Source organism: Pygoscelis adeliae, unplaced genomic scaffold, assembly GCF_000699105.1.
Source record: "Pygoscelis adeliae isolate BGI_AS28 unplaced genomic scaffold, ASM69910v1 Scaffold365, whole genome shotgun sequence".
NCBI classification, from domain to species: domain Eukaryota; kingdom Metazoa; phylum Chordata; class Aves; order Sphenisciformes; family Spheniscidae; genus Pygoscelis; species Pygoscelis adeliae.
Window position 1 is genome coordinate 348976 of NW_008824783.1, and position 18513 is coordinate 367488.

Genomic DNA, 18513 nt, shown 5'->3' on the forward strand with positions numbered 1-18513 from the left:
AAACGGGGGGGGGGGGGGGTAAGTGCCAGGCCAAGCTGCTGCTTAGAGATCTCCCAGCACAAAGGGTTGAAGCAGCTAAAAGCTGCGTGTTCCCCTCTGCCATGCCATGAGCCAGCTCACTTGTGGACAAGCCCGTCTCCTCCAAAACACCCCCAGCACCTGGCCCTCCCTTTCTACAGGGCATGAGTTGAAGGCACAAATGCTAATTATGATTTTTTTTTTTTCATTTTGGCCTGCTTGCTTACAGCAGAGTAAGGGTTTGTTAGGTCTCTTCCTTTCTTTGCACCAAATGCTGCATGAAATAGGACAGTGGGACAACCCAGCTGGGCTGCTTTGCTGTGGTCAAGTTTGCAGTGCAGGGCTCTTCCAGGAACCAAGGCAAAAGATGCAAGACTCATCAGTCACACTGTCTGCACTGCAGCACTGGTATTTCAGACTGACATGAGGTTTAACCAACTGTAAGAAAACCCAGCCTTTTCCACGTCCTCTCCTTGTGGAAAGCAAGAATTTCTTAAGGACAGACTTGGAGACACATCAGCCCACCCTGCATGAGACTCACGTGTTGCAGTAGCGGAATATCCCCCGGATATCCACCTCCCGCACGGCGGCATTCACGATGGGCACAGTGACCATCTCAGGCCCCAGTCCCACCAGCACCAAGGTCCCACCAGAACGAGTGGCCTGGAGAACAAACACACAAATATGTTATATTTGCAAAAAACAGCCACCAGAGTCTACACAGAAGTCTGTAAAAAAATAAAGCCACACTTTGTGGCTGTAATGGACTGTCCAGGGCACAGCGGAGAACCCAGGGGAGAGGCAGGATTCTGTCAGGAGCCCGTAAGCGTGAAACATGCAATAAACAAGGCTTAGAAAGCAATCTTTCAAAAATCCCTGAAGGATTTTGGTATCTCAGTCTCATTCGGAAAAATGACTGGCACTTAGGAGTATGAAAAGTACTTTTGGATTTCAATGGGAGAGATTTAAAGCTAAAAGCCTGATGCTCCACTGGAATGTCTCTTTTTGCAGCTTGTCCCATTTGTCTCCTATCCTTTCGTTGTGAAACTCTGCACTACCTTCTCCACATCCTCCCATTAGGCAGTTCATGACAGCAAACTTCCCCTCCTTAACTGCTTTCTTCACCTGCTGGAATTAATTTCCTTAATTATTCTCCTTGTTTGGACATAACTTCAACTTAATGGAAGATGCTGCCCTACTGGTACCAGCTGCCTGACACTGCTGCGTAGCCATGCTCGGGTTTCGGGGTCTTACTATAGTCTCTTTGGTAAGTGGTAAAGCACCTGAGCATCAAATCACACAACTATCTCCACGCTGTCTGCAAAGATGTTAACTCTTTAATTGCCTCTCTTAGTTTGTTGTCTAACAAGCACCTTCTTTCCCCCACACCAAGCCCATTGAAATTAAACACTATGGGAGCGAAATAACCAATAATATTGGTCGACAGCCGGCTGAACATGAGCCGGCAGTGTGCCCAGGCGGCCAAGAAGGCCAACGGCATCCTGGCCTGTATCAGAAATAGTGTGGCCAGCAGGAGCAGGGAAGTGATCGTGCCCCTGTACTCGGCGCTGGTGAGGCCGCACCTCGAATACTGTGTTCAGTTTTGGGCCCCTCACTACAAGAAGGACATCGAGGTGCTGGAGCGTGTCCAGAGAAGGGCAACGAGGCTGGTGAAGGGTCTGGAGAACAAGTCTTATGAGGAGCGGCTGAGGGAACTGGGGTTGTTTAGCCTGGAGAAAAGGAGGCTGAGGGGAGACCTCATTGCTCTCTACAACTACCTGAAACGAGGTTGTAGCGAGGCGGGCGTTGGTCTCTTCTTCCAGGTATCTAGCGATAGGACGAGAGGAAACGGCCTCAAGTTGTGCCAGGGGAGGTTTAGATTGGATGTGAGGAAAAATGTCTTTACTGAAAGAGTGGTTAAACATTGGAACAGGCTGCCCAGGGAAGTGGTTGAGTCACCATCCCTGGACGTAAGGAAAAATTTCTTTACTGAAAGAGTGGCTAAACCTTGGAACAGGCTGCCCAGGGAAGTGGTTGAGTCACCATCCCTGGAGGTATTTAAAAGACGGGTAGATGAGGCGCTTAGGGACATGGTTTAGTGGGCATGGGGGTGTTGGGTTGACGGTTGGACTCGATGATCTTAGAGGTCTCTTCCAACCTTGATGATTCTATGATTCTGTGATTCTAACTGTCATTCATTGCTGTGTCCCAGAAAGGGGGAAGCCAATGCCATCACTGTTCTACCCTGGGGACAAGTGGTACTCACATAAATGCCAGCCTGGATGCAGGCTTGCACTCCTGTACACTCCACAGTTATCTCGGGCATGCAGCCAAGCAGACTTTCCACTTTGGAGGCCACCTCCTGTGGGGTCTCGTTCGTTACCTGAATGGTGAAATCTGCCCCCACCTCCTTGGCTTTTTGCAGGCGAGAGGCAGATAAATCTGGGGAAAGACAAAACAAGTCAAGAACTAGAGCATTAAATGAAGCAGAATGGGAACAAGAACCTAAGCCTGCAATCTGCTTCCTACGCCCAACTGATGTCCCAACAGAGCCACCTTCTTTGGTGACCAGCTGTCAACCATCTCAGGAGAGAAGAGAGTATTTGTTACATAGCGGGAGAACATGGAAAGCTCCAGCCCACTAGTACCTTCTCAAGAATTTATGTAGACCACCTAGACCAAAGGCTTCTCACCCTTGATGTAAGTAGGCCACCATCAAGGAGCCCTGATGGAAGCACACTCGTCTGGGGTCTGAACATGCGTTCACAGGGCAGCACACAACGGGGAGAGGAAAGGGTCTACGTTCCCTCCCTCAAATTCACACAGCCTTCAGCGAGGAGGCAGGAGGGAGACCTGCTCACTTTTCCAGGCCAGCAGAGAAGGACAAGGAATTGGGACAACTTAAAGACTCAGGAAATGCCAAAGGCTTGAGGGTGTGCTTCAAAAAGGCTAAAGTATAAACTCACAGACGAAATCCACACCATGCAAAGCAATGTCCAAATGATGGAACAGCTGTCACTGCTAGATGTGAGGGGTGTCTTCTATGAGAACATCAGTTCACAGATCTCCCAATTTCTCTTTGGTACTGCAGGAACATCCAGAATGTACCAAAACAAACTAGAAGGCCAAGCTTAACTCCAAAGGGCATCAATGCGAGGAACTGCAGCAGGAACAGCCGTGGCCAAGCACTGGCATGCTGCTGTGCCTGCCCTGGGCTACTGCATGTTGCTGTCCCGACGTTCACCGCAGAGCAGAGGAGCCTCAGTGCAGGCATGGGCAAAAGGCACCAGGAGGGCAGGACAGACAGGGCAGCACTGACCTACGCTCACCCTGTTTGAGCAGTGCTGTTGTGCCTTACCAAAGCTGCCACTGTCTAACCCTGCACTGCCCAGTGCCTCTCTGGCCATGATTCTTTCAAGAAGCAGCTTCGCCATTTCACACGGGACCTTAATCCACTAGTGAAAAAGGACTGTAAAAAACTACATTATACACACACGCTGCAAGTTAACCTAGGGAGGAGCCTACAATGAGGCAAAAAACCACCACTCACTTTTGCATTTTCCTTCCCTGGCTCTCAAGAAGATTTGCTATTGCTCACACCCTCAAGGATATGCCTCAAAGGGCACTAGGCAGAGGCAAGGTTGCTCTGACCTTGCACCCTGATGGCTCAGAAATCACCTGCTATGGACAGCACAGCACCGAGAAGCCTTTCTGACAAGCAATGTCGGGCTCAGAGGATCGTTAACGTGGCCACTTCACTTCTAACAGTACCGGATGAGAGCAGATCACGGGCTCTCTGAGGGCTTCCTCAATGAACCATCGGCAGATGCTTTCAGCCAAGCGAACTGCAGAATGCAGTAGCTGGCAACATCAGGTGCGTCCCTGCTGTTACAGACCTCTCCCATCCTTTTACCCTCCTTGTAACAACACTGGAGGCTGCTGAGCATCTCTCAAGGCAGTTACCACCACAGATGAATCAGCAGGCAAGCCCGTAAGAAAAAGGGAGTGGATCTGTAATATGGTGGACCTCGGATACCTCATTAACAAGAGCAACAAAGCTGGTGATGATAAATGTCTGTGAGGGCATGGCTGTACTCCGATACCTCTTGACAGCGCTATAAATATCTTTTGAAGATCCATAAAACGGTTTGTACCATGGAGCGAGCTGCCCTGGCAGGCAGCCACACTGTTTGTCTCTTCTCTTCCACGTCCCCTGGAAGTAAGCCACCCACCCCTCCCCAGGCACCACTGGTGACCAGAACACCTCTGGAGATGAGGAGGTGGACAGCAGAAAAGTGGCATTTCCCAGGCAGAAACAGCCTCTTTGCCTTGCACTGAAGCAGTGGTCTACAGGGGCCTGTGTGTTGGCACTGGAAAAGACATCCGGATTGAAGGAGGATGTAACAGGCAAGATTTCCTAGACCTAAGATTGAGGGGTGGGCAATGTCTCCTGCCAGAGGTCCTAGGCTTGAAGACTCAGAAAATCATGCGTTTGCAGGGGCACACTCCTCTCCAGGACACACAGCATACTCACCACAAAGAAGAAAATACTGCTCTCACCGGGATGCAGTCTTCAGAGAAGTCAAAGATGGGGGTAGGGGGGAAATATTAAGGGAAAAGAGAAGGAGGATGAGGCCACCGCTCTGACATGAGCCGCTCTGACTCAGCCCCAGCGCTGGGAGGAAGCCAGGCCAGAGGATCTGCCCTGCCCATCATGCAGCGAATGTGATGTTACCTACTGCCAGGGCAGGCGATGGACATGCCCCCACCAGCAGCAGGAGGGCTTGGGGTGCTGGGTGTGGGCACACCCACTGAGATGAGCACACAGGAGATCTGTGGAGGGAGTTTCAAGAAGCGAGAACAAAGAGTAATAAAATGCAGACGAAGGAGGAAAAGCCAAGGTTGAAAAGTAAGGGCAGCATCACCCTGGAAGCCTCGATTGTGGGCTCTCGTTCCTGTGGCTGCAGGAGGCATGAGTCACATCTGTCCCTCCCAAGCTCTGAGCGTTGGGCCTCAGGCCACGTGTATGGTCATGCTTGACCCTCTGCTAGCACACCTGCACTTGGAGACCTCCCAAGCAGCAAGAGTTGCTGTTTTTGAGGCACCTGAAGAGCTAAGAAGTACTTCTGGCTGGCATGGCTGGTGTCTCCCAAATCTCAGTGTACAGCAAGGAGGCCACGGGGGCTCAACAGTGCTCCCAGCAATGGACCGAACTCCCCATGAAGTGTCCTGCTCAAAACACCAGCGTGCAGCAGATACAGCTGGATTCAGCTGGTTGTAGTATCTGCCCACTCACTAATATATTTTATACTGTCTCTTTGGCAGAAATACATCCAGAGGCAGTGTCATGGAGCCACAGGAAAGACAGGCTGTCCCGCCAGCCAATGCATTTCAAAGTGGCCACAAAAGTTGCTCTCAGGCAGCAAAACCCCACATCTCTTCTATAGTTGGCCTCTGGTTTGCTGACCTGCTCGGGAAGGAAGTCCTCACGTTGGAGAGGCATACAGGACACAGCAGCAATACCGTCAGACCCGTCAGGCACACCTGGCCTAAGTGAATCACCGCTAAGCACTTACTGAAGCTGACAGATCTGCAGGTTATCAAATGAGAAGGTTACCATATTGTTTAGAGCTCCAGACACTTGTGAATCTTGAGAAGGACCAAGTTGTTCAGATTTTAATCCTTACTGTGGCTGAAGCCCACACAACTCTTGGGAAACTGGTCAATTATACAATTAAAGGGTTGCATCTTGCCTCTAGTCAGAAATTTGTTTTCACTTCTCTGCTGCTGGAATTAATTAAAGTTTTGGCTGTCAGACTAAGAGTAGCCCATTCTTGTATCTCTGCTCCCACGGAAGTTATCGAATTACGTTTAAGCTTCTCGTGATGGTTTATGAGCCAACTTAATAGGCAAATATTCTTGAAGCTCTCACACTTCCTATGTTGATCTTCTTTCAAAAAGGAGTTGACCTCTGTCCAGTTATTCATCTTCCCTGACCTTGACTTCCACGGTTTCTGGAGGCACCAGCACCCAGGACATCAGATTTAGATAGCACAAGGGGAATAGTTTCCCTTAAGTAGGAATTACTAAGTGCACCTTTAGTGACAGACAGAGTAAGGCAAGACAGCCCAACATGGCCATACAGATACCCAAACTGTCACTTCACTTGCTGGGGAATAAGGTTGCTCTTTTACATGCCTCTAAGGAGAAAAGTAGCTTTTCAGAGCAACAGCAATGTCCACAGCAAGGCAGAAGGACAGGAGAAGGTTGCCCATAAACATGAATCACACCCACTCAGGAGCGGAGAAAGCCATAGACCTTAGGGAAGATTAGATGAAGACCCATGAAACAAACTCCCTGCTTTCCTGGAGATGGCTGAACACCTGCCTGCCGATGGGAAGCAGTGAATGAATTCCTTGGTTTGCTTTGCTTGTGTGCGCGGCTTTTGCTTTACCTATTAAACTGCCTTTATCTCAACCCACAAGTTTTCTCACTTTTACCCTTCTGATTCTCTCCCCCTTCCCACCGGGGCAGGAGTGAGTGAGCGGCCGTGTGGGGCTTAGTTGCCAGCTGGAGTTAAACCACAACACAAACACAAACATTTAAAGCCTTAAGTGCTGCGCAGACAAAGCTCTTCACAGACAAACACATCATAAAACCTCTAGGCAATGAATTCAAAGAATCTGGTAGCAAAGTACAAGAGGGCCTTTGTGGACAGACAGTCATCTCACAGGTGTTGGCTCCTAAAGCTGACGCAAAAAGCAGTTCCTTGAGAAGGGCAGCAAAATCCCCAGTGGCAACAAGCCAAACTAAACCCATTCCTCAGCTCATGTCATGTACAAATATTTGACTAGGGACAGCACCTCCATGGGTGTCTCTGAGCATCTCAGCCAAACACCTCTCAGGTGGGAGATGTCTACAAGTCAGGATCATTACCTAGGCCAAGGTGTAAAGATAAGAAGGGGTTAATTCCATGTAGCTGAGCTTGCTAACCCTACAAACCAGGTACCAAGAACTTCCTATAGCTACCTGGAGCCCTATGGCACATGCTATACAGACCTGCTTGCCAAAGGTCCCCAAGAGCAGTCTACCGCCAGAGGCAACAGCAGCTCCCAGTGTTACAGGGAATACACCCAGGCAGGACCAGGGATGAGGCGGCAGGCTGAACCAGCTGCCTCAGCCCCACCAACCCCTGCCAGCTCACCAAGCCCTTCCCCACCCAAGGAACAGGTCACCCACCAGCCCCTGCACCAGCTCAGCTCAGCAGCAAGGTTCCTCATACGTGATTCAAGAGGCAGAGTTGCTTTTCCAGCTATAGCAACCATCATCCTCAAATGACAACACTTCACAAAATCTAAGGCCTGGACTGATCAGGTCCACCAAGCACACACCTGCAGGGTGGGGCCAGCAGAGCAAAAAGTACCCTGGGCTTGGCAGCAAGAGGATTTAGGAAGGAGGAGGCAATAATCTGCTTTAGGTTTTGACATGAGCTGCTACTGAAGAACGCTTCCGCAAAGGCAAGAGGGTGAGACCTGAATTTTGTCTCTCAACCCAAAGATGGAAACACAGTAATAGAGAGGTCAAAAATACACCTGGCCCGAAGTGTAGGAGGTGGAGTAACAGCCTTCTGAAGGGTTCACGTTGGGTCTTTGGCACAAAAAAGCTGCAGCAACCTGCGTTCATCTAGTCGTACCTGTAACCGCTCCTCCCAACCACCACTGCTCCGAAGGATCAAAGAGTAGTGGAAACACCACTTCCAGGCCCTGTCCAAACCCCAGGTGGAAACTGCAACCAGGGAACCTCCTGAGGTTACTCTAGCTCTCAGTTCTTCTGGGCAAGCTGCACCGAGAAGAGCCTGACCTTTGAGGAGAGGTGGAGGGAGCTGGGCTAGGTTAGCAGGGCAAAGAGAAGGCAGGATCGAACGGCTGTTTGGAACAATCAGAAGGGCAGCTGCAAAGACGATGGAGACCCATTTCAGTTGTTGCAGACAATACAAGGGGAAATACCCACAAATGACAGTTTGCGAATGGACCCCAGAAAAAGCTTCTTCATTAGGAGGTGGTGCAATGCTGGAGGAGGTACCTAGAAAGGTGTGATCTCCATCCTCAGCGGTTTTCCAGGCGCAGCTAGATAAAAACATGGCTGCAAGCAGCAGTGGACTAGAAACCTCCAGGACACAGTTATGCAAGGAAGGCCCATTTCTGAAATGCAGGGACCCTGAAAAGGTCATTTCAGTCATTGCAGATAATCAGTGGAAAATGAACCCCCCAGCAGGACAGCAGAAAGAAGGGCAGCAAAAGAGAACTAGAGAGGGACAATGTGGCTGGACACAGAAAGGACTGTGAAAACGTGTGTCCAGGTCATCACCTAGCACTACAACAGGAAGGAAAAAAACCTGCTCAGAGCAAACCTCCAAGAATAGCTTCAAACAGGATATAAAATATGCTGTGTTGCCTGGTCTGTATGACTAGGTGAAGACTAGAAGCAGATATAATCAAGGTCTATAAGCACTCCAGGGAAGATGAAACCTGATCCTTGAGGCTTGATCTATGAGCCAAAGGCAAAACACAAAGTTGAGGTCAGAAGAGCTCAAAATGGAAAAAAAAAAAGAAAAGTCAGTGATCAGAGGCACCAGGAGCTAGCGGAGCTTCTGTAACTCGGAGCTTCGTCATACAGACGCATTGCATCTTCCCAAAAGACCTGCTCAAAGTCTGAAAAAGGTCTCTAGGCTTGATCCGAGGACCACTCATTAGCCTCTGGTTTATTCTCCTTGAAGCACTGTAGCTACTCCACCCGTACAACTTGCCTGTGCTAGGAAGCAGAAGTTACTACCCTGGTCCACTAACCTAGCAGAGAAGCACCAGTTGCAGCCTGCACCTTCTTACAGATCCCAATTAGTGCAAAAATCAGTCTTGTCCTGGCCAATGAGGCGTTTATTAGGAATCCCTCCAGACAAGCACGCTACTACTCCATTCATGAACAGACTTTCCATTGTGCTTGGGCTGCCTTCCCCAGCAGTTACCTTGAAGGAATAACGTGGAACTAGTCAAAATGTTGTGGGAAATAGGCACACTTTTAAGGGTTAAAAGGACTTACCTGTAATTACCACAGCTGCTGCACCCATCATCTTAGCAACAAGCACGTTAACAAGGCCAATTGGTCCTGGGTACCAAGGGGAGAAGGAAAACATGTACAACTGCCAGACAGCACCAGCCACAGGCTCTGAACATGCCCAGAGCTCAGCATGTTCCTACGCTAAAGGAGGCTCCAACTATATTTCTGGGTGGGCAGCTCCGGGATCACAGCATCACCATGATCCCAGGGCAGCGAGACCAGCTGCTGAGAGAGCAGCTACTGCTACACAAGGGACTCCGCAAGGAAAACACCACCCGCTCCTCTGCTCCCTCGAGCTGGTAGGCTCAGCACGCCCAGACACTGCACTTTGCATTTGAGCTGCTCAAAATGCAGCACCGTAGTGCAGCACGGGCGAGGACAGCCTCAAGGTCCCCCTTGGCATCCCTGTAACCATGCTATGACCCATGCTTACAGCAGACCCTAGAAGCACAGCTTGCACCCTGCCCAACCCCCTCCATGCCGCGGCAGGCAGAGAACCCGAGGACTGAACATGTTCACCATACCAGAGCCGGACACAAAGACTTTGCTTCCCAGAGTAACTCCCGCCCTTTTGCAGGCATGGATTCCCACCGAAAGGGGCTCGATAAGGGCTCCTTCTTCAAAGGTGACATTATCTGGAAGCCTGCAAGAACCAGACACAAGCAACACTCACCAAAGAGGTTTATGAGGGTGATGAGGAAAGCCATGACACTCGAAGACCAAACATGGGTCTAAATCACAGTGGCAAAATACACTCTCACCCTTGGTCTGAGAGATGCAGGGCTGGAAGACATTTCAAGAGGTTACATCGCCTCCTTCCCTCCTCTGAAGCAGCATCAAGTACACCTAAACCATTTACCAGTGAGGTTTGCCTAAGCACCAAACACAGGGATCCACAAACTTCCCCACACCATCTCTCCAGTACTTGGTGAGTCAACCCTAAAACTCCTTTGCCGCTCATTCCCTTTGGAATAAACCCAACAGTTGCGTATGCACCATCTCGAAGGCTGCCCTAAGGCTGGGACCCATCAGTGAGCTCCTAGACACCTCATCTGGGTTGAATCATTCAGCTCCATGCTTTTAGAAAAAGTCTTGCTGCCAATGGTGATGCCACATAAAGCAAAAGCAGCCAGATCCAGGTCTCCCCATCATGCCCTGGATGTCCCCCCCTGATGCACCAAGCGCTTCAACCAGTGGACTGGTCCCAGCACGCACCCTCCCAGCAGTCAGGGAAAATGTGTACAATGGGTATCAAACACCTTTTGGACAGAAACAGCACTGTAAAGCAGCTAGCGTAAGTGATGGAAAAAAGCAGAGGGGGGCAAAACCCTTCTGAACTGCTGACAGAAATAAATCTCAGCCCCACAATGCAGCCCTCCAGAAAGCCACCAGCGTGGGCTCTCACACAGCGGGCGCCGGGAGCTGCGTCTGCGAGGAAAGTCTTTCTGACAACCCTGGGAAGCTTGAGGTCAGATCTCAGCCAGGCCAGCACGACAACAAAGTGACAGAAACAACAGTTGTGGGAAAGCAGCTGTAAGATGTCTGTATGTCCCTTATCTCCAGGAGGCACTGAAGGGCTGACTCCAAAAGTTCAGTTGCCTGAGAGCTCGGCATCACATTTGCTCCTCCTGCATCTGGGTACTGCCCCGTCAACAGGGAGGGCAGCTTTGCAGCACGATCCCACCTCCATCAAATTACTCGGAGTACCCAACACAGAGTCTGCCTGCCTGCAGAAGGACAGACAACACCTGCCCAATTACGCGAGAACCCACTGAGCTCAGCCATCGTCTTTTCTTAGCAAATCTGTGCTGGCAGAGTGACTTCGTACCAGGGAATTTGCTCTGCATCAGACAGCCATGGCATTGCTGATTTGAACCCGGGAGCACCAGATCCAGCCTTTGCATTTCACAGCTTAAGAAAAAAAAAAATTTAGCCAAAGTAATATTTACTCAAATTGGAGAAAAAAGCAGATCTCTCCCTGGAAGAAGACAGCTACAAACCAGTTGCTTCCTCCCAAGCAAAAACTTGTGATGTTGTCAGAAAATGTTATTTTAACAACACACAGGAAATCAGTGACAGCGGCTCTGGACAGTGAGAAGTTAGTCCCATCCAGACCAGCATCTCATCCTGACAGCAGCTGCTCGGGATCGGCTTTGAAAGGAGCTTCCTGCCTGAGGACTCTCACGAGAAGAGCATTCAAGTGGCTCCTCCTGACTGATTTGATCCTGAGCGCTTCCTCTGCAGACACCAAAGATCAATCCTGAGGACGTTCCTGCTCATGGAAGTACCAGCTCCACACGGACTGAGAAAGAACAATCTCCACAGGTAGACCAGTCTCAGGGGGCCGCTACCTTAGACTATTTTTAACTCCTTGTGTAAATGCACTTATGTGGGTATAACGTTGCAGAGGTTTATTTGGGTTTCTAGCGTATTTGCCAGAGTACTTAAGCACAGACTTGCTTTTAAGCAAATGTGTCAGTCCTGCCACAACTGAGAACATACTCAAGTTTGCTGAACTGGATATGAAAACAGATGTGTAATGCTGGCAGCTTAGTGGGGCCACTCAGCACCACACAAAAAAGCAGCTTAGCAGGGACACAGCTTTCTGTTCCTGTTCTGCTCTAAGTAGGATGACTTTGTTTCAAATGACAGTGCGAGGTGTCAGCAAGTCAATGTGGCGCTTCCTGAAAAGCAGCAGTAAAGCTAGCTCAGCTCAAAGAATCAGACAAAGACCTTCAGGCACCATCCTAAGAAGGCAAGGATATAAAAAGACAGCAGAAAAGAAACCAAGAGCAGGGAGCAAATGGGAAAAGGAAAATAATTAAAGGGTAAGGCAGTAGTGACATCCCAGGAAACATGCAAGAAATGTTTACATCTGGCACCAGAAGGTATAAACTACACCTGCCTGACAAACCCTTTGTAAAGTGGCTGCCATCCAAGCCTTGTACATGTTATTTATGGATCAGAAAGCAACAAAACCTGTTGTGTTCAAGTAAAGAGTGCTCACTGCAATACTCAAAAGGGCCAAGAGGCAATTGCTTCAGCTAATCCCCCCCAGCGAGTATGTATTTCTCTGCAGAGGGAGCACCGACTAACTTGTAGCAGTAGCTGGCACTGTGCTTGTAGTAGCGGCACAAGTTCCCATCATCAGGAGGAGTCGCGCAGAAGAAGATGGTTGGAGACAGGTTATAGCGGCCAGTTTTGCAGAACTCATCCATTTCTCTTGGGACGCCGGGCTCAATGGCCACTCGATCACCTGCCGGGGTGAAAGCAGACTGAAAGCCCCATTTCGGGAAGAAGGTGGGCACATAGGTATGAGTAGCACCAAACAACCACGGAAGACAGCATCAAACCCTGGCACAAGAGAAGCCTGAGGGACATCTGCTAACTGAGAAAGATCACGCTGCACGTACCAGGCAAGTTCCTAACACTTCCTTCACGGCGGCTTCATCACCAAGATCTTCACAGTTACTCAAAAAGAGCCGGTGTTTCAGAGGCACAGACACAGAGCAGATGGAAGCTCAGTCACATACAAACCTCTCTCCAGCTGCCTTGCACTCAACCTTAGCAGATGAAAAGGCAGCCCTCACCCCAGGCAATCGCACGGTGATCAGTTTTTTTTCAGAATCTGTAGTAACTGGAAGAGGAAATAATTAGGACAAAGCAGGTGAGCTCCGCTGGCCACCACACTGCCAGCTGGAAAGGGCTGTTCCTTGGGAAGGGAGCTCACGCTGCGGAAGCACACCCAGGAGTGAGGCAGGACTTATCGGGGAACACAGCCCAGACTGCTGGAAGGATATATGCTGCAGGACAAAGAGTAATTATTTAATTGCAATCACGAGGCAGGATGGACTAAAGCAAACAACTGTGTGACCACAGTACAACTTGCAAGTACACAAGGGATGCAAGACAGCCCTTTTTATTTGGCAGAGGAAGCCAGTCAAAGCCAAATCTCCCAGCGAAGCACTCCACCAACAGGCTTTCAGTCAGACACAGTGACAAGCAGGAGGATGGATCGAAGTAAAGAGCCATCTAGCCCAGTACACCACCTAGATATTGCCAACGGGGGGTGTCGGGGGGTGAGAGGAGCCGAACAAGCACATACTGAATGTTCTCCCAGCCTCCCATTATATTCAGCTGTGGGGCCTCCAAGCTGCACATGGTTTCTTTGTTTTTAGTAACCCTCAACAATTTCTCCTCCACCTTCCACCATGTAAACTTTTAGCATCCACGTCATCCTTTGCCAAGGAGACCTGCAGGTCTGCTACATCTTAGGTGAATGCTGCACCTGGCTCCCACTGTCCCCTGCTCTTGTACTGGAGGAACCAGAGAACAGGCAACCTTTATGTGCCCTCTCCCTGCCCTCCATGAGCCCTCAGACCTGTGTCACATGTCCTTGAGTTGTGTCTCCAGCTCCTAGCTCAAGCTCCTAACTTAGTCATTCGTCATAGAGACGCTGCTCCACATCTCATCATCTCCTTGTCCTCCTCTGAAACTTTTTCACTTCTTTTATATCCCTTTGGAAAGGAGGAGACCAGAACTGCATGCAGAGCTCCAGATGTGCAATGACATCCTCTGACCGAGTCTCTGTCCCTTTCCTAACACTGATTTGCATTTTTCACCATTACTGAGCCAACATTCCCATGCAGTGTGTCAGAGCCAAAGATCTCACTCTTCAGCAGTGATGGTCAGCCCACCATTTTAGATCTGAAGCTGGTTTTGTTTCTTCTGTCGTGGACACCACTTTATGTTTATCTGCATTGAATTTCACCTGCATCTTATTGCCCAGGCACCCTTAAGGTCTCTCTGTAACTCTTGCTAGCTCTCCCGTGTCCTCTCCACCCTGTCCAAGTTGGAGGGACAACATCATCAAACTTTGCAAAATTCACTGCTCAGCCCATTTTCTAGGACATTCATAAGCACAGCAAACTGTAGAGGTCACACCACGGGGCCTGGTACAGTTGCTCCAGTGACCTCTCTCCATTGCAGGAGGTCATCTGCTCCTCCAAGAACACACACAGCGAAGAAACATTAACAGCAGGTTTTGGCAAGAGCAACACACATGGTTTCTGAAGCTTTATCTAGCTTCTTCAAAAGGCACCTTGTACCAGCATACACTCTGCTCTGCACTAAAATAAAGTCAGACCAGCTCAAGATATCTCAGGATAAAGCGCACCTAAGAAATACCATAAACTACACTGGCCAAGCTGGGTGATTAATAGCAGCACAGTGACACTCTTTGAAGGAGAAGGTCACACTGTGCAATTCACAACTCAGAAAATCAGATAAATTTACCTAACAAAAAAGCACAGCCTGTTATCAACACATTCTCAGGAACTGGTTAGCAGGAAAACAAATAAAAAGACAGTTTTGATGCCAGTTACCTGGTTTCAGATGAGTCACTCCTGATCCCACTTTGATGACAGTCCCAGAAGCTTCGTGCCCCAAAACCATAGGGTCCTTCACGACAAAATCCCCGATTCGACCGTGCTGCCAGTAGTGGACGTCAGACCCGCAGATCCCAACAGAATGCATCTGCAGGAGGACCTCTGCCAGAAAAGGAAGAAAAACTTACCTTCCCGGGCACTGGGAGAGCGACACGTGTGCTGTCACTGTGCCTCACAACAAAGGCCAAGCCGTCACTGAAACATCCAAATTTACTAGCCTTAAATAAATGTACCAGAACTGCACGTGCACGCATTAGGATGGATGGCATATTCATGAGACACCTGCTAAAATACAAAACTATACAAGGATTTACAAATCAGGAAAGCTTAAAACACGGTAAGACCCCTATCAACAAAAGCTAATACAATCTAAGAGGGGCGTGACTATTACTGGAGCAAGAATAAAAGAGCAAGTCCATTTAATTTTTCTTTCTCCCTAAGCTACGACTTCAGCCCTGGAGAGTTAAGTGAATCAAATTTCTATCAGCCCGTACGCCTAGCCTATTAATATTTAGTCCTGCAATAAGATCATCTGACATGTCCCAAGAGCTGTTTAATGTGAAATACATGAACTGATGAAACAGGAAGCAAAAAAAGCCAGATAAAGGGGTGTATCTGTGACTGCTCCAGCTCTTCTTTTTAAGTGGAAATGCAGCATTATCTGTTTCAGCCACACATTCTTTTTTGGATTATTTTATACTTACTCAGAAATATTTTAGAATGAGAAAAGAAAGAGGTTAGTAAAGAAAGCAGACAGAAGCAGTCATCTCTAGACCTACCATTGGGACCTGGTTCCGGGATTGGGCGGTTTTCCTATGGACAAAAAGAAAAAAAAAAGCATTCAGCTGCTTGTGCATAGCCATGGGAATAGCTCGTGGAGAGTCAGTCCAGCTTAGCTCAGGTAAATCCATAAGCAGATAAGGTTTTTGGTTCCATCTGCTCAATATGACATTGCTGCGCAGCAAGGAGGGATATAAATGTGCAGTCCACGCTTCCTCCCTAAGCTCACCTCATTTTGCTTGCACAGTGGTGTAACGTGGGCATCTGTTGCAAGTGAGCACACAGCCAGCTTGTAAATCCACTCTTCAAGTTATTTTGCAGCAATTTCCCCTTCCCCACCCAGACAAGAGCCACATACTGAACTTTCCTGCCCTGGAACAGCCTCAAGTTTCAGCTGAATCCTTTATCCCACTGGCTGACAAAAAAAATTGCCTTCTGTAACCAGGAAGATTCTGAACCACCTATTTCTGTAAAGTGTTACTATTGCAGTGTTTATATTATTATTATAAATAATAGGAAATATTTTTACTACATAATAACTCAATGTATAAATCAATTGCGAACATTTATGTAAATCACATTTAAAGTCACATCTTCTTGTAATTGGCATGACACCTCTTTATGGGATGAATGATAAAGCCAGAATTATAAAAGTAGTCACTTCCACCGAAAAGGTCTGCAGGCCTTTTGCCGTCACTGAACTCCCTCAGCTGCCTCAAAAGACAAAGGAATAATTTTGTTGGGTTTTACAACATCAAGACAGTAGCACCCACCTCTAGGATCATGTCTCTAAGAAAAGCCCCACCAAAGTAGTGCTAACAATGAACTCTTCATAATCCATTTGCTGCTCAAATTTTCATGCATTTTAAACCCCTATATCCACAGCCCAGAATTGGGCACAAGACCTTTGAGCAGACCTCCTATTCACATAGTTCCGCTTCAAAAATTTGGTGCATATACATTAGTGAGCCCACGGTCGGTTACTTCTCCTTGCAAGAGCATCTTCGGTTAGCAAGAAAATTGATCTCTGGATTTGAGAGATGAGCAATCGCTCATCTAATATGTCCTCCATGTATGAGCTTCACCAGCTAATACATCTTCCACGTATTAGCTTCACCAGTTAGAAGCTGCTACACAACGACGAACGTGAGATTTTCTGCTGCCCTACTGCAGAGAAAGCGGGGTATCCCTTCCTGCTTTTGAGGAGCGCTGTTTTGCCTTTTAACTAATTAAATACATTCTCAATCCCAGCATATTCCTCAACTCGTACTTTGTAACGCTTCACCAATCTGAACATCACGAAAAGAGAAATTCTGGAAACACATTCTCAAAGCGCCGCTCTGTTAAAACACCTGCTGAATAATCAGTGCTGTAAGTGGGCAGGATGGCCCAAATTCTGTTGACTGGAGTGCAGATCAAAGTACAACTCAACCTGCTGAAATTTTCAATGTTCAGAACTGTATCTGCATTTTTTTCTATGTGGGGGCGCTTGTTTTGTCCCACTAAGGACGCAGCCCAGAGCATTATTTTTAAAAGAAGTTGATCTAGATGTAACCTGTTATATAGAAAATGTCCAATAAGCATGCAGTCTGGTAACACATCAGAGGTACAGACCACCTCAGCTACCTCAAAGGGACTGAACAGAACAGTCCATAGTGAGAGATAAAGCAAGCCAACTTCTAGCTGTAAATGTGTATGTGGCATTCCTCAGCCCAGAAAAAAACACTTTTTTTTTCAATAACAGCTGTGCCAAAAAAGAGACATCTTGGTGGAAAGTTAATCCTCCAGCTTGATTTGTAGAAAACAGGGAGTGACCAAACTGGCAGACCCCGAAGTATTTCAGGACGTGTGTTCTGCTCACTGTCCATTGTTCACTGAGAAGTTCAGAGACAGCAACTGGTGTAACTGAGGATGCGAAGGAAATGCAGCGAATGTTTTCTGTGAAAGGAGACATATAAAGAGACGATATGGCACATGCATAAAAAACAACAAATCCTCAAGTGGCAGCAAATGTGAGCCTGTGGCAACCACCTAAGATCAAGAGAAGAGTCAACAAAAATGAAGCCAGCGCATTTTCGCATAATGCAGGTCAGCTACTGAAGTCACGGTGACTCTCCCCACCAGGAAACACATCCACAAGAATCAAGAAGCGTGTGGGAATTACACATCTTCCCCATGTCGGGAAGATGATCTCACCTAACTGTAGGTATCAATAACGCAGACAACAAGTTCAGAGTTCACTGCCTAGACTCCTTACATGATCAGTGGGGCAACGCAATGAGTGCCATTCGCAGCGTGGCAAAGAAACTTTAGAGAAGCCCAGGAGGAACACAACCCGAGGGGCTGCCAGTAAGGCCAGGGAGCACTGACGACCACCTCCGATGTCTCCAGCAGTACAAATATCCCAAAGAAAACTCAGGCACCTGGGTGTAAGCCAGTTTAGAGACCAGCAACATAGACAGGATGGAGCCAGCATCCTCCCTCACAAGTCTCATACACCTTTCTAAATCACAGGGGTTTGGAAATGCGTTCCTGAACTAAAGGGACCATCTCAGTTCTCACTCACCGTGGCTATGCCTTTTATTTCTAGTAGAAGTCGGGCTGCACGTGCTTCTAGTGAAATTGCAGTTATAGCAAAGGTGGCTGGGAACCACACAGGAATTACCCACAGGAACACCACTTAGCCTTTGGCACGTGTCACTTGAGCTGTGCAGGAACAGTAAAAAATCAACTGCTTCCCTGATAATCATCCCCCAAACGAGCTGCTGCAGGTATCCAAAGTCTAAGTGTTCATAAGAGCCCTCCTGCCAGAACTGTTTGTACAGAAAGCTGCCTGTCAATGTTTGTCCATGTAAATCTTCCTTCCCCAATTTGGCACTCGGCAAACACAAACCTCCAGCAGCACCTCAATGATTCAGCACCCAGGAACATCCAAGCGTTCGCAGTCAGAGAAGCAGGATCAGTCTGAAGCACCAACTGAAAATAAAGGCCCCCCTCGCCACGAGGGTACTCCAGCACAAGCGCGGGTGTGACCCCTGAGGCTGCTCCCTTTGAACCCTCCTTCCTGCTTCTCACCTGGGCTCTCACCAGCCCGAAGAAGCAACACATCACCCTCCATTTCTGCCTTCTGGAAACGCCTTGTTCAGGGGACTGT

At 48.4% G+C, this 18513-nt stretch overlaps 1 protein-coding gene across 1 annotated transcript in view; it reads right to left on the minus strand.

Annotated features, from left to right (window-relative positions):
* The window catches only part of SORD (sorbitol dehydrogenase), an 18651-nt gene extending 2507 nt beyond the window's left edge, over positions 1-16144 (minus strand). Inside the window, exons 1-8 of the mRNA XM_009323870.1 lie at positions 16133-16144; positions 15359-15392; positions 14517-14681; positions 12229-12388; positions 9657-9775; positions 9115-9180; positions 2285-2460; positions 560-681 (exon numbers count right to left, since the gene is read on the minus strand). Coding sequence (XP_009322145.1) covers positions 560-681; positions 2285-2460; positions 9115-9180; positions 9657-9775; positions 12229-12388; positions 14517-14681; positions 15359-15392; positions 16133-16144 — 854 coding nt within the window. The remainder of the gene's footprint in view (positions 1-559; positions 682-2284; positions 2461-9114; positions 9181-9656; positions 9776-12228; positions 12389-14516; positions 14682-15358; positions 15393-16132) is intronic.
* Between the last annotated feature and the right edge of the window lie 2369 nt (positions 16145-18513).